Raw genomic sequence first — 15,479 nt, 5'->3', positions numbered from 1 at the left:
CAACATTCGATCCACACCGCTCTCCTTTCTCCACCTTGCTGGGCTCTCTGGCTCCATGTACTGCATAGTGCTTTCTGCTGCTGAGGCGGCAACCTCCTGAGAGAGTCTGCCTTCTGAGCCTGAAAGCCCCTAGAAGATTAGAAGTCTTGCATATAGAGAAAAGGCTGATGCACACTTTTGCCTACCTCAGATGAGTATAAAGATGTTGCCACTAGTTTTGCAACTTGTTCAGACCTCAGAGAATTTGTACCATGTGGATTAGGTTTGTAGGAATCGGTTTTCAAGATTTACCAGAAACCATGCTAAATCCTAGGCAACTACCCCTGCATTACCACTGGGTGGTATTTTCATGGACAGCTCAAATACTTCAGTATTAACAAAACTCCTGTAGTGGGATGAAGATTTGTCTGCTGGGCCTATCCACAAAAGATTTTTGAAATCCTCATAGAGGGGATGTGCTGATGTAAAAAGTGCCATCTCTGCAAAAGCTGTCTAGCCAAGCTCAGAAGAGTGTAGGCTGAGGTTCAGAAGTGTTGGTTAGACAAACGTCTCCAGCATCAGCCAGCGAGCACACACGATCCCTATATCACCTACAAAAGAAGAGCCAACTGAAGCATAGCTTCAGCAACATCGAATAACTTCAGGCACAACACTGGCCATTAATAGGCACCAGCTCCTCGATGGAGCTTTTTGAACTGAAGTTCTTCTGTTCACTGAGTGCTCCCATTCAGCAGATATGACCTAGTGGAAGCCTCTTCGGATACAGAATTCAGTTTTGTGTCATTGGAAGGAGTTTTTCTTCATAAGGTGCTCTTCATCCCAACCTCAGAATGCACCAGTTTGCCTCTCGGCCAAAGGGTAGACCACACCTTTCCAGCCATGTGGGTCGTGCACTGGCTTGCACTTGAACACAGCATAGGTTGCAAAGTTCAATGGATATATCATTGTAGTATTCATGGCATGTGCTCCTTTTCCTACATAAAAAATGTGTTCATTATGTTGTTTTGATGTCTGTGAAATAACAGAATGCCTTCCTGTTAAACATTCCCAGAGTGTAGAGGCCTGTACTGGTGGAATTCATTTTATGCAATTGCATGTGCCATGTTAAATTTGTTGCCTTTACGCCTTTGCTGGATCTCACGCAAAGTAATCTATAGAAAAAAACGGAACCATGTATCTTTCCAAATAGGTTTAATAGCTAGTAAACGCTCAGGTTTCCTATTGTTTTATCCTGCATTGAGTTCAATATCTTGTAAAAAGTTATGCTGTCTGCCTCAACAGTTTAGCTGTGCAAAGTCTTATTTGCATGAAGGGCATAAGACTATTTAAACATGCACACACATGTTGGCCTAACTTGTGTCCTAGGTCCTGCTAAGAATTCAATAAGAAGATCTTTCTAGGATTTGTACCATTTCCCAATGACTTTCATTGAACACCCTTTTTCCTGTAGATACCCTTTGGGAATGGCCCTCTTTTGTAAATAACCCTTGCGCCTGTACCGAATGTTAGTGAATATTAATGCATTTTATTAGACCCTTTAGGTTCTTTATTTCTTTAACTGGGAATGATATTTGAAGAGATTTAACACCTTAACCCTTTGCATTCACACCCAGCCAAGATTCCAAGTTTGATCAAAGTGTACCATTAACAGAGAGCCAGGTTTTCATTGTGAGCCCCCCTGGTCAATTGGCTTGTGACCCAAGTCACAGCTCTTATCAGGACTTTGGTGTCTCTCCCACAACATGCCAAGGGAATTCCCTACTCTGTTTTAGGTCTTACAACTTCTATCAAGCACCAAACATACAGATGAAAGGATTCTGAGAGGGAGCAAATAAAACAAGTTTATAAAAACAAATCATAATATCTTCCCCATTAATTCAGTTGTCTGACAAATGCAGGGCATCGGCCCTAAATTTCACAGTAATCCAGAAAACCCATAACAAATGAGTAAACACTGAGGTTAAATGCATTTGATAAGAGTGTGGGATTGTATGACAAGATGTAAGTAATCAACCCAGTCTTGGTCATAACAAATGTAGCAAAAACTGAAGTTTCTGCTACAAAACACAAGTTTGAAAGTTGTGGCAGACTGACAATATCAGATCCAGAGCAGGACAACTTCATCCTCAATCTCTTAATTGCAGTTATGCTAAGAACTCAGGCTTACACTGAGCTGTCAGTATCTATACAATGCAACATATATCAATATTTGTTCAATGTATAGTCTTGTTCAGGGGTTGGGAGTTAGTCTACCTAAATGTTCTCTACTACTGAAGTACATTCTTGTACGTCATCCCACATTTTAAGATTGGCAGCACTGGCAGGGTGGTTCTCTTTGTTTAATGAGGTCACATTTAGAGTGTCAGAGATCTTTCACAAGACAAGCCCTTTAATTGGTCTGTGTTTTATTTGTTCTTGCCTGCTACTTCAATATCCAATATGGAATTACACAATTACTCCTTTATTATGTTCTGCAACACAACACTGTTGTTAAATGGATTCTCTTTAGACAACAGTAGTTATGACATGCTTTTTGACAGGGAAAAGCTAGACAAAGTCATAAAATGAGTAAGTCCTACAAGGTAAGTGCCGATTTATCTCTTGGAACAGGGTACTGATTCATTACCTTCAACATGGGCCAAACACAAATGTTATGCGTTCATAAATAATATTCTACACACGTCATGTTTCTATATTTTAAATCTAAATAAAAGGTAAGTACATGAGCAAATAATGCAGTGTTGAAAAAAGGTTATCCATAAAACACGATTTCCCAGTGTACACCATATTTTGATCAGAAAAAAATAGATTATCTCTAGATGTGACATTATCTACAATAACAAGTATATAAACTAACAGTAGTTCATGTAACAACAAACGATTTCAGTGCTACAACTGATCGAGCATGGACAGCCTGAGTTAAACTTTGCCAGGTGGGTATGCAACTTTTTTAAAATCAATATCACAAGAGAATTTAAACTGTTCTCTCTGGACAAACGAGTATGTCAAAAGATGGTCCCTGAACTTTGCACAGTTTAACTGACCAAAACTGCACTTTTAAGAATAATTTTAGAAACCCCTCTCAATCTTGTATTTGAATATAACTAAAGTTTTTTAAGCCCCAAAAAGTTTTGAGAATGCTGTGTGGCTATTCCAACTTCCACAAAACACTGTCCTAACTGTGTTTTCATTATCGCCTTTTCAAAACTTAGTAACTTTTTGTTTAATTGTGCAATTACCACGAACATTTTTAATAGCCCCACACAGGGCCATGCTGATAAAATGGAAGTTGAATCTTCATTTAACAGTCCCTTGAAGGAATTTATATCTTTCTGTAGTCACTCTGCACTCCAAAGTCTAGAATTCGAAGCCATATTCCCCACCAGGTGCATCGGGCACTACTGTCAGACAAGAACTAGCTTCACTCAATTATTTTCAATATATAGACACAAATCATCTATGCACTGAGCCAAACATACCAAAAATAAATACTCTCACCCCTGTGATGTATGTACAGAACATAGCTTCTGTCCAGAAGTAGGTTAATAAATATTCTAAAAAGTTCATTAATTAATGTTTTTTTTTACTTATGTTGCTGGATAGTCACAAAGTATTTTCAATATATTTACAAAATCTTCTATAAATATAATATTTAAAATGCGGTCTAGAGGTTGTCAACACAGCTGTTATGTACATCGTGTTAGTTGACCATCAGTAGCATCTCAGTGACTACTTGTGTGTAGTGCAACAGGTAAAAAAAAGTTGTATAAAAGATTATACATAGAAACTCTCACATCCTTTGGATGTTTTCGGTCCATAGTTGACTTTGTTGATATCCGTCTGCAACATGAGTAATAAAAAAATCATTGGGCTCTACAAGTGAAGAGAGTCTGTGCAATGCATATTATTCCAGGGTCCGTGGTCCCTTAGCAGCTTTCTGATCCTCAGGGTAACCCGTCGTCTTCCAGGCTCAATGCCACGCGCTGAAACAAGGAAAAAGAACAATCAATCATTTCATAAACAAAGCAAGGACTTCCATATTAAACACATACCTACCTACAACTTAAAGAATTTCAGCAGGATACTAAGTTCAGAGTATAGAGTAGTGGAAACCTCTTAAGCAGGGCTGGCTTTAGGACTGGTGGCGCCCTGTGCAACAGTTTACTGTGGCGCACCCCTACCCCATGACCTCCTCCTTAGTTTCACTTACTACCACCCAGCAAATGTTCCCCTCATCTCTCCATTGCTCCCCTTTTAATACATTCATGTGTTTTAAAGCACTTGTAAAGACTGGTTTTACTAATCCACTCAGCTAGCCACATAAAATATAGGGGCATATTGAAGAGCCATTCTAATGCCACATTAGCGTCATTTGTTTTATGCTAATGTGGCGTTATCAGGCCAAAAGCGCCATGCCATACTTACAAAGTGGTGCAATGATTTATTTGCGTCATTTTTCTACAGCACTTTTAACGCCGTCTCAGGGCAGGCATTAAGAGGAAGCTTTCATTTGTTACAATGGACCACTGGGTGCTTTGCAGGATTAGCGTCAACATTTTTTATGCTAATCCTGCAAAGCGCTGGATTAGCATATAAGATTCTGAAGCTAGTCCTCTAACTACCGCCATGGTGCACCATATTTTAAATATGACACACACATGGTTGTGTTAGGGGGGTCGCTATGGGGCGCAAGAAAAGTGGCGGAGCAATGTGTGCAGCACCACTTTTTTCAAATATGCTGCATAGGGCAATGCTTAATGTGTAAATAAAAAGGTGCCGGAGCCCAGAGCCCTCCTCTTTAACACACGGCTGCTGCAATTAAATGTGTGAACACGTAATACAGAGTCAGCGTAATCCTGAAGCCATCTCGGGCCTCTTCAATCCATTTACAGGCACTCCCTGCTCCTTCAGCTCACTCTTGTGGATTTCCGCTTTTTCCCTATTGTGACGCTTTTTAGTGTTTCTCTCTCTCCGTCTATCCAATATGTGTCTTTTTCTCGCAGTAAATACTTGAGGCAGAAAAATAAGTGCAGGCCCTGATAAATAAGTGTTGGTGCTCCGAACTGGAAACAACAAGCTCAAATTAAGCACTGCCATAGGGGCATATTTAAGAGCCCCTAGTGCCATTCTAATGCCACATTATTGCCATTTATTTTACACTGATGTGGCATTAGAAGGCCAAAAACGCTGCACCATATTTACAAAGAGGAGCAATGCATGAATTGCACCACTTTGTAACCCTTTACGCTATATTATGCCTGCACCAGGCATAATGTATGCAAAGGGGGCATCCCCCCGTTAGGCGGGCCAAAAAAATGATGCAAATAAATCTGTCAGACTTCTTTGTGTCGTTTTGTTCCAGCACTAATAACGCCTGCTCAGAGCAGGCATTAAAAGGAGGCTTCCATTGTTTACAATGGGCCTCCGGGTGCGTTGCAAGATTAGCGTCAACATTTTTGATGCTAATCCTGCAAAGCGCTGGACTAGCGTAAAAAATTCTGACGCTAGTCCCCTAACTACCGCCAAGGTGCGCCGTGTTTTAAATATGACGCACACATGATGGTATTAGGGGGACACTAAGGGGTGCAAGAAAAGTGGCTCTGCACTGTATGAAGGGCCACTTTCCTTAAATATGCCCCATAGTTCAGTTTTTTGCAGCAAGCATATTAACCATCTATGCTACTTTATGGTAAATCAAAGCTGCCACTAGGCTAAACTCCCATCTCTCTCTTTCTAGAAGGAATATTAATCACAAGAGGTATCTTGAAATTTTAATTGTTTCTTGAAGGCTAAACACACAAGGAACTTTTCAGCAGGTGCTTTTAAATTGCAAGTTTCGTAATTAATTGCTAAACACAGCACCCCCCTGAGGTCAGTGCCTGGTGCGGTTGCAGCGCTCGCACCGCCCTAAAGCCGTCCCTGCTCTTAAGTGGCAGACAGAAGCAGAAAGACAAAAAATGTTCTACTCAGCATAGTAAGGTCTTGTTCGAAGGATACCTGCAAGCATGAATGAGGCTTATCTTCAGTCAGGATACTAATTAGTACAACACATTTGTGAGGCAGTCTGACTACCATCACAAAGAGGTGCTGCAACAAAAATGATGTAGTGCAAGTGAGTGAGTGAACTAAAGTGACCAGATAATATATACAAATCATATAAACAGAACTAGGGGCTGATATGGATGCAAATTTTATCAACACCACTCTGAGTCAGAGTATGATGTGCCACAACCTAATTAAAATCAGTCCTCTAGTACATCGTTTTGACCACATTAGACTTATTTTGTAAGGATCAGAAATTAAAGTAGCACCAATATAAAGCAATAAATCCTGATGCCTGCCTCTACCACTGATGTAACACTTTTACATGGACTCTTCTATGATTCACTAGGGAGTAAAGATACTTCCAGTCCAAAGCAAAACAAAAGTGTTCACTAACACTGTCAAAAGGTCGGTAATAGGTTGCTCACAATGATCAACAAAGAGCAAATCAAAGAATGCACTTGGAACAATTGCAAGAGTGGAACTGTGTAGCTCACTAGGTTGCAGAGCTACAAAATAGATGCCATCTGTTCCAAAGGCTGAGCCTTTTTTATTTTAACTTTCTTACTGATTTTCCCCAGTTGCAGGGCTAAAGGGTTGCTCAGTTTATTTAGCAAACTTGCGTCTATGTGGTTGTGCGAGACGGTCACAAGTTCAGCCCAACATCAATGGAGCGCATGTTGGATACGGGGACCAGGTTAGTCCATCTGAGAAGTTGCCTGTATAGCGCAGCCCAAATTGTCCAATTCGCAGTGGATGGGGCTGCGAGGGGCAGGGAAGTTTTGCGAGGAGCATGGAAGCGCCATGGCTGGTCGTCGATGTAGTGCAAAGAGCACGGCCTGGCCTCACAGATGGGTGTCACTATAGAGTGAATATCCTGTTGTGTTGTGAGTGGTCAGGCTGGTGCTTTGCAATGGTGCTACCCATGACAAGTTTATGCTGTAGAACGAAGGGGTTAGGCTGACGGAACTTGGCATTGGTGGGCTAAGTAAGTGACAAAGTTTCAGTCGCAACAGGCCCATTCGCTGTCGCAAAGAGCCCAAAAACTTCAATTCAGCCTCTCTGAGGCCACACCAAGGATCCGGTCAAGGGCGTGTGCCAGCTGGATCTGGGTACTGGTTCAGGTGCATGGGGGTCTGTTATGCCCCTATGGCTCTGAACAGGAGGCCAGCAGATTAGCCCTTGGAGTCACTCTGGGAGTCTTGATTTCAGGTGCAGGTCCAAATCCTCTGATTTAGGCAGGAGAGCAGAAGGGGAGCAAACCAACAAGGAAGCATTCCAGTCAGGCAGTAGTCCTGAAGGGCAGTGGTCCAGCAGAGTAGCAGTTCTTTCAGCATCACAGCAGCCCTTTTTCTTGGCACAGTTTCCACAGGTCCAAAAGTGTACTGAAGAGTTGGTATCTGAGGTCGAATAGTTATATCAGGTGCCTCTTTTGAAGTGGGAGAAGCTCCTAGAGGTTTCACTTTGACATGCATAGGTTTCCTGCCTCCTCTGTGATGGTCACAGAGTAACTACAGGGGGTATGCTGCCCTTTGTGTGGAGGCAGGACATAGCCAATACAAGGCTAAGTAGGGCTCTGCCCAACTCCACTCTCCCATCCTGCCAGTGATAGCCCATCCAGGCATACCTAAGCTCTCCATTGTGTGTGGCTGTCTAGAAGGAATATACAAAGCCCAACTGCCAACTACATCCAGTCATGTGACCCAATGAAAGAAACAGGCACTGAATGCCTAAGGCAGTAGAAGGTCCTCTTTCAAAAAGTGGCATTTCCAAAATTGCAATTTAAAATCCGATTTCGCCATAAGGATTTTACAAATACCAAAGACACTAAACATGAACTGGTAACCAGTTCCTGTTTAAATGTTATAGCTTATTGATGTAATAAGGTAACTGTAATGTTATCCTATAGCAGAAGGAGGCCTTACAGTGGTAAAAAACAAATCTAGGAGTTTTTCACTACCAGGATATGTAAAACTTAAAATTGCATGGTCTACTTTTTAAATACACTTCACCCTACCTTCTGGCGTGTCCAGGGCCTAACCTTGGACTGACCTATATCTATGATAAAGGTTTATTTTGCTCAGTCGAAATGGCTGTTTAAAACTGCACACACAGGTTGCAATGGCAGACCTGAGACATGTTTAAAGGGCTACTTAAGTGGGTTGCACAATCAGTGCTGCAGGTCTACTAGTAGCATTTAATTTACAGGCCCTGGGCACAGGTAGTGCCATTTTACAGGGGACTTACAAGTACAAGTACAAGAGAAAGATGCCTGCCTAGGCTGTCGGCTCCGCGCTCCATCCATCCAACACATATCCACAAACCTACCCATCCTGATGAAGAAGTGACCCAGCCATCAACCAGACATACGCAACGTACTGCAGGTGCTACCAAAGGATGGTTTTTACGGAATGATCGACTGAAATCTGCCTTCATCTCTTGGGTCCTCTGCTGGCACTCCAACCCAAGATGGTGTCTGCCACCTCTACAAATGCTACTTTACACAATGCCAGCTTCATGACCAGCACTGAAGCATCGGGCAGATTACAGCCCCTACAGTTATGCGAACCTACAATGGCGGGATCAACACCACTCTCGAGATCAACACAACTCTCACAGCACCCCCATTGTCGCTGACTTGCATCACAGCCGCACACCATCGGCAACAAGAACCACCATCACCAGATAAGTAGCGGGCTCTTAAACCTGCCGCAAGCGGAGTTGATACCCCATTCCTGCACCTCTCTGCTCTCCCCACTCCTATCTGTGTGCCACAGTGCTGCACACTTGACACCTGCCCATCTGCAACTCAGCGCTGCCACTCCGACTACATCAGCCATGTGGTGACTATTAGAGGCCTGCGCAACCATCTAACGCTCTGGCGCCCTGATCGCTGATCGTTTTACCAGTCCCGGAGGTCAGACCCAAAGAAGCGCTCTATCAATTAGACTGGTCACCAAAGCTGTACAAAAGTGAATATAAAAGTGGAACTACAATAGAGACCTACAACAGAGACCCACTGCATAGCCCAGCAGCAGTACCACATCCGATACTTGACCTCAAAATGGCAGCCATACAGTAAACAAGACTCCTCTGAATCGGCGTTCACTCTACCCTTCTACTGAATACTTCTGCCCCTAGACACATAAGAGTCTTCCAGATCTCATACTCATCTCTGTTAAGTAACTGACTAACAGGCTAGCGGACAGCCTGCCAGGAGTCCACACCAGTATGCAGACACCAGGCAAGTCTGCTTGCCAATTTTTTGGCACTATCCCTGACCAATAAGGGTGTTTGTGCTGCTCACTACACAACGAAAACAACCCCTAAGACGGCGGACCATAAAGGAAAAGAGTCAAAAGAGCACAAGGAGCACAAAGACAATAAAAGCACCTCACAAGTGACCCAAACCTGATCCTGCAATTCCTGACTCCCCAATTAAACCCAAAGGGGATATGTCCTCCAACATAGAAGTCATCATTCAGCGCCTCGGTGCTCTCCATGACTTAGCCCAAGAGACTAAATCCAGCACCAACGCCATGAGACGAGCCATTCAGGATCTTCGCAATTACTTGAGAGGTCTCTCCAGCAGACTCATCGAGGCCAAGTCTAGAATTAGCTCCATGGAAGACTCCAATACCTGGACAGTAGGACATTTAGACCTCTCATACTGCTCAATGAAGAAGATGGCACGAGAGCTCTCAGAACTTGAAGATGGGAAATTGAGAGGAAATCCAAGTATTTTTGGCTTACCCGAGAACATTGAAAAAGACGCCAACTCCTGCGTCAAATTCCTGGATCCCACTCACTCTGTGACTCAAATTCGACAAAGACTTTGAAATCGAATGGGCACACAGGATCCGCTCGAGCAATCAGCCTAAATACACACAGGGTCAATCCACCCGCCCGAGAACAATGATCTTCCGACTATTGAGTTATCGCGACACTGAATCAATCCTCGCCTTCTCGTGGCCTTCCTCTCCCCTCATCTAGATAGGGTGGGGAAATGTGGCTCATCTGCATTTCAAGGGATAGGTGGTGGGTGGGATAGACTTTTGAGTTCTGTTTTGCTTAAGTTCATCTCTCTCTCTTACTCTGTTTTCTACCTCCTTCTTTCTCCCCTCTACACCCCATCTCAACCCCCTCTATTCTCCAAGGGTACCCCGCTGATCAGGGTCTCCTAATCAGGTCTGTAAGGTACCTTTCATGACCTATGTATTCATTCCATTATTCACTGGCTGTCAACCCAGACTACAAATCATGGTGGTGACATACCCCACACATCTGCACTAAGTACACTCGGTCACAAGCTTCTCCATCACAACCCCAGGCCGCATTACATACTCCCCTACACCCTCCCATGGCCTTGGCTTTGCATGTGCACCATCCTCCTTCCACTGTTGAAACTGTCTTTCTACAGTCGTCAAAACACTGATGTGCAATCACCACCAGGATCCGCACTATTGACACAAGCAAACCATTACCATGATTGTTCACCAAAAAATCTCATATTTCCCTCATAAGGACTCTATGTACATCCCCCTTGGACCCCAACATCAACTCTCCACCACCCATTCGCCCTCAGCAATAATCGGTGGCTGACATCAGAATCTTATCATTAAACAATAAAGGGCTCTCCCACCCAGTAAAACGAAAACAAATTGCTGATTACTGTAACAAACTGAAAGGAGGCATTATTCTCCTACAAGAGACTCACGTTGAGTCTGCTAAGGATGCCAGATTCTACTGCCCTTGGGTCACTGACACTCTACTCTCCCCTGCTTTAAATACTGGAGTCATCACCCTATTCACAAAAATAATCTGTGATATTGTGAGCGCAGAAATTTCATATTAATAGGTTTTGTCACACATAATCATTAAGTTTTAAAAATGTTTAATGATGAAAATGATGTACGACACAAAATGTGCTTGCTTTATTAGCCACCATCGAGTGTGAGGCCTACATAAAAACTAACTGAAAAATGTGTTAGTGTTGTGTTAGGAGTTAAAATGTCTTCTGTAAAACTAAAATGCTGAAATAATAAGAGTATTTCTTGGTTTTCTGTTGTGCCACAAGCAGACAAGACCACAGTGAAAGTTATCTAACTCCTGGTGTTCTTTCTCTGGACACATTTTTATGTGCTCATGTACGCTCTATAACAAACTTCTTTTGTTTAAGCCATGAACTTGTTCTGTGCATTTTATTAATGAAAATGATTTTATTAATAAAAATGTGTTTCGCTTGAGGAAAACGGTACAAGGAAAATTGTTTCCATATCTTTGTAACCACTGTCTAGTAGAAGCCAATCTGGAAGATGCCAAAACAAAAGAATCTACAGATGCAACTGGAGAAGGAAGTGAGCAAGATACATTTAGAATAAGTTTGAATTACACAGAAGGCGCTGAAGCGAATGAGCATTCTCAAAGCTAACATTTTATGTAATTGTTATATCTGTTGACTTTGAAATTGGATGTTCTTTCTTCGCCGGATGTTTTTAGCCAATAGCAAAAGTTTAGAAAGTTTAATTTAATGTTTGAGAATCAGACATTTGGCACTCACTTTGTTTGGGGTTGAGTTCAAGCATTCTTTCCTACTTTTCAGAGACTTCACTTCGTATACTTAGTGTGATCTGTCACTTTTACACTTCATGCTTTGCCAGTCAGTCTACTGACATTCTGGTGTTTTATTATTTTCTGAGTTTACTATGCCTGTTCAATACTGAACTAATGCTCTGATGGTTTAGTGATCTTATTGTCCAAATTCTAAACTGCCCCCCTACCCTGTTCCTGTTCTGATGCCCCCCCCTGATTTCTCTAGGGTAGGTAATTATGAACGATCTGTGTATTGCTATTTGTCTTTTGTTTTTCAGGTACCAGCTGCTACTGTTTTAATACTGCTGCTATTTTTGATAGTTTCATAGCTAGATGTTTTTTTCTAAATAAATGTTATTAAATGTTTGCATGAAGCCCAACATGCTAATGCTAATCTGAAGTTTTTTAGGTGTTTTTCTCTATACCTACGACTTGACATTGATTTATTTTTTAATCAAATGTATCTTATCTCTCTTTTATTTCATATTGATGTTATTAATTTGTGTTCTAACTATTGAGTTTATTGTTTTATTTGCTTTGTTTAAACTAAGATTTTCAGGCTAATTCGACAGCCTGTGATGCTTCTTTACTTGTACCACTTGGTGTTGAGAATAATTTTCGTGCCCTTAGCATTGTTAATATAGGGAAATAAACATTTTAATTGATACTAAAAGATGTGGTTATTCATGGCCAAATGGGTCATGGCGCATCGTTTACTAATTCTTTAGTGATGGTTATTATTATTTAATGTTGTAGTGTCACATGACATCTGGTATGTAATTTAAATGAGTCAAAAGATTCATCGACCTTAAAGCAGTGTCCAAACACTTACTATGATGAAATAGATAAGCCATGGGAGCGCTCACAATATCCATCCTTTACCATTCACAGGGCCATCAGGGACAATGGTTAATCACAACAATACTAAAGAAAACAGGTTTTTGAGGTAGTAAATATTTATACCCCATACAAGAATTCAGTTGCCTTCTGGCAGAACCTGGATAAGCGCCTCACAGAATTCCTAACTATGTCATCATTGTAGGGGGGCCTTCAACCTCCCAATGGACAGTGTCCTGGATAGGATCTCTTCTCACAAATTTCATGGCAGAGGTCCCACAAACAGATAAGACTCTGCTGCAAGAAAAACAATCTAATCAATACCTGAAGACTATTCAACCCAAGTGGTAGTGAATATATGTTTTACTCCCCCACACACCATTACTTCATGAGGATTAATTATATATTAACAGAAAAGTATCTAGTCCTTGCCGCACAAAACCCCAAGATTGAGCCTAAACTAATTAGTGACCATGGATGCATATCTCTGGACCTTTATGTCGCAGATACTCACCCATCCCCCAGGGTTTGGCACCTTAATGACGCACTCCTGGAGGACGACCTATCCAAATCCAAAATTAGTGAAGCAATCCAAAAATTCCTGCAGGAAAACAAAGCAGGTGATACCTCAGCCTCGATTAGGTGGGACACCCTGGAGGTCACTCTCAGAAGTACCTTAATGAACCTTGCTGCTCCAAAAAAATATCTGAACAAATGCCTAGCTTCTATCGAAACAGAGATTAAGTCCTTAACCAAATCCATCAGACACTCCACCAGCTCACATGACATCCCTAAACTCCACTAACTAACATATGAATTCAACCAGGTACTAAGTGCTGGAGAGCAGAAATGGGTTTACATTGTTAATGTGGAGAAGGCGATCACTAGAAGCAGAGCCGGGAAGGCCCTTGCTAATTATCTGAAATACTCCAAAAACAAAAACATCACCACGGCCATCAAAAACAAATCTGTTCTCACAGTTACCACAATTTCTAGTCTTCCACAACTTCTACACTGACCTCTACACTCCAAACAATATATTTAACCCAAAAGATTGCATTTCATATCTGAAAATCTGCTTGCTTCCATCAACCTTGTCAAAAGATAGATCCCAGCTCAATGCTCCAATTACCCCTGAAGAAATCCACTTGGCCTTTAAATCCCACAAATCAGCTAAGGCTCCAGGCCCTGATAGCCTTCTATGAAACATTCTCTGCTATCCTATCAGAACATTTTCCTGCCCTGTTCCATTCATAAGCATCCATAGGCCGCATATCCAGCTCGGCCACAAAAGTCATTATCCCAAAAGAAGGAAAGGATACTCTGGACATTAAAAAATAAAGACCAATATTGTTAATCAATACTGACAGTAAGATATATGCCACAATATTGGCCTGAAGACTTGAGAAAGTGATCCTAAAACTGATTGCTCCAACCTAAACTGTTTTTCTGAAGGGTAGGCTAGCTGCAGATAACATTTGTGTCTTCTGTCACAGTCTTGAAGAAGCCCGGTCATCGCCATCACCCACCATGGCGTTGGCTCTTGATGCAGAAAAAAGCCTTTGATAAGGTCTCCTGGACCTTCTTATACGAGACGCTCTGCAAATTTCAACCAGGCGACAACTTCATCTGAATGGTGATGTCTCTCGACACATCAGCAATGGCGAAAGTCAGGGTAAACGGCCGTATATACAACTCATTTCCTTTAGCCCAAGGCACCAGACAAGGATGACCCTTCTATTCCTATTAGTTATTGAGATTCTCTTATGCTCCCTAAAAGCAACTGGCGACAACAAAGGTATCCAATTACAGTCCAGCAGACAACTTGTTGCAGCCTATGCCAACGATGTTCTGATCTTTATTGAGGATGCAGACAAAGGTATCCCACATGTTATATCAGAAATCAGCAACTACTCTAGGCTATCTGGCAACACCCTTAACCACTCGAAAACAGAGAGCTTCCCCATGAATATCTTCTGCTCCCCCATGATCCTAGGCGACTCCGGCCTGAAGTGGCAATTTGAGACAATCAAATATTTGGGCATCTGGTTTGGCAAAGACCTCCACACATACGTTTCGATCAACAAGAGCAAGACACTCTCCAAAATTAAGAATCTAAAACTCATGGTTCCCTAAACATCTCACTTGGTAAGGCAGGGCCGACACTTCAAAAATGATGATAGCACCCCTAGTCAACTTTTTCTCAAGCATGCTTCCCATAAACCTATTTTGAACTTCATATGGAAGGGGAAGAGAGCTAGGTTCTCCTGTCCCATCCTAAAACTGAACAAATCCAGGGGTGACTTAAATATGCCTGACTTCCACAGATACCAACAGATGTTCCTAGCTACCCAGGGTAGTTGGTGGCTTAACACAATCACGGATGCCCCCCCCCCCCATGTGCTGGCTCCAAATTGAATTCCAACTACTTGCCTCAATTCTACAAAAATCCACCCTGACTACTTGTGGCCTCCAAAAACTACCCATTAGTGGCCTCCAAAAACTACCCATTCCAACTGGCCCATTCCTATCCCATTATAGCAGATATGGTACCACCCCTGATACACGTTGATAAATCTATGTCCAATCATATAGCCAACTCCACCAAGGCTTCTTTATGGCATAATCATAAAATCAATCTAGAAGGCAGAACGCTTTTTTGGAAAAAATGGGTAGAAAGAGATGTCAACTTCACTGGAGATCGAGGCACAACTCTAAACCCCATCTCCTTTGCTGAATTGAGCTCACAATACGATCTCCCCCTGATTGAATTTTACAGCTTTTTAAAACTTGAAAGATCCATTAGAAGGCCGCTGAAACCACACAATCCAGACCTCCCTGACCTTTTAAGGAAACTCAAAAGAATAATCTATGTCGCCTCTCACATTTACAAACGTTTAGAACCTCAAAGACTACACCTCCTCAAAAATCAAAAAAAGAAATGGTCACCACATATTTCAGAAGTCCTACTTTCACACTTCCCAGACTCTGCCTGGCATAGAATCGGG

General features: G+C 42.1%; 1 protein-coding gene across 1 annotated transcript in view; it reads right to left on the bottom strand.

Moving 5' to 3' along the window:
* Nucleotides 1-2,388: 2,388 nt before the first annotated feature.
* The window catches only part of LRP8 (LDL receptor related protein 8), a 958,713-nt gene continuing 945,622 nt past the window's right edge, over nucleotides 2,389-15,479 (bottom strand). The window contains exon 19 of the mRNA XM_069232647.1: nucleotides 2,389-3,983. Within this exon, the coding sequence (XP_069088748.1) occupies nucleotides 3,945-3,983 (39 nt within the window). The 3' untranslated portion in view covers nucleotides 2,389-3,944. The remainder of the gene's footprint in view (nucleotides 3,984-15,479) is intronic.

This window comes from Pleurodeles waltl, chromosome 4_2 (genome assembly GCF_031143425.1).
Source record: "Pleurodeles waltl isolate 20211129_DDA chromosome 4_2, aPleWal1.hap1.20221129, whole genome shotgun sequence".
NCBI lineage: Eukaryota > Metazoa > Chordata > Amphibia > Caudata > Salamandridae > Pleurodeles > Pleurodeles waltl.
This window is presented reverse-complemented; position numbering and strand designations above follow the sequence as displayed.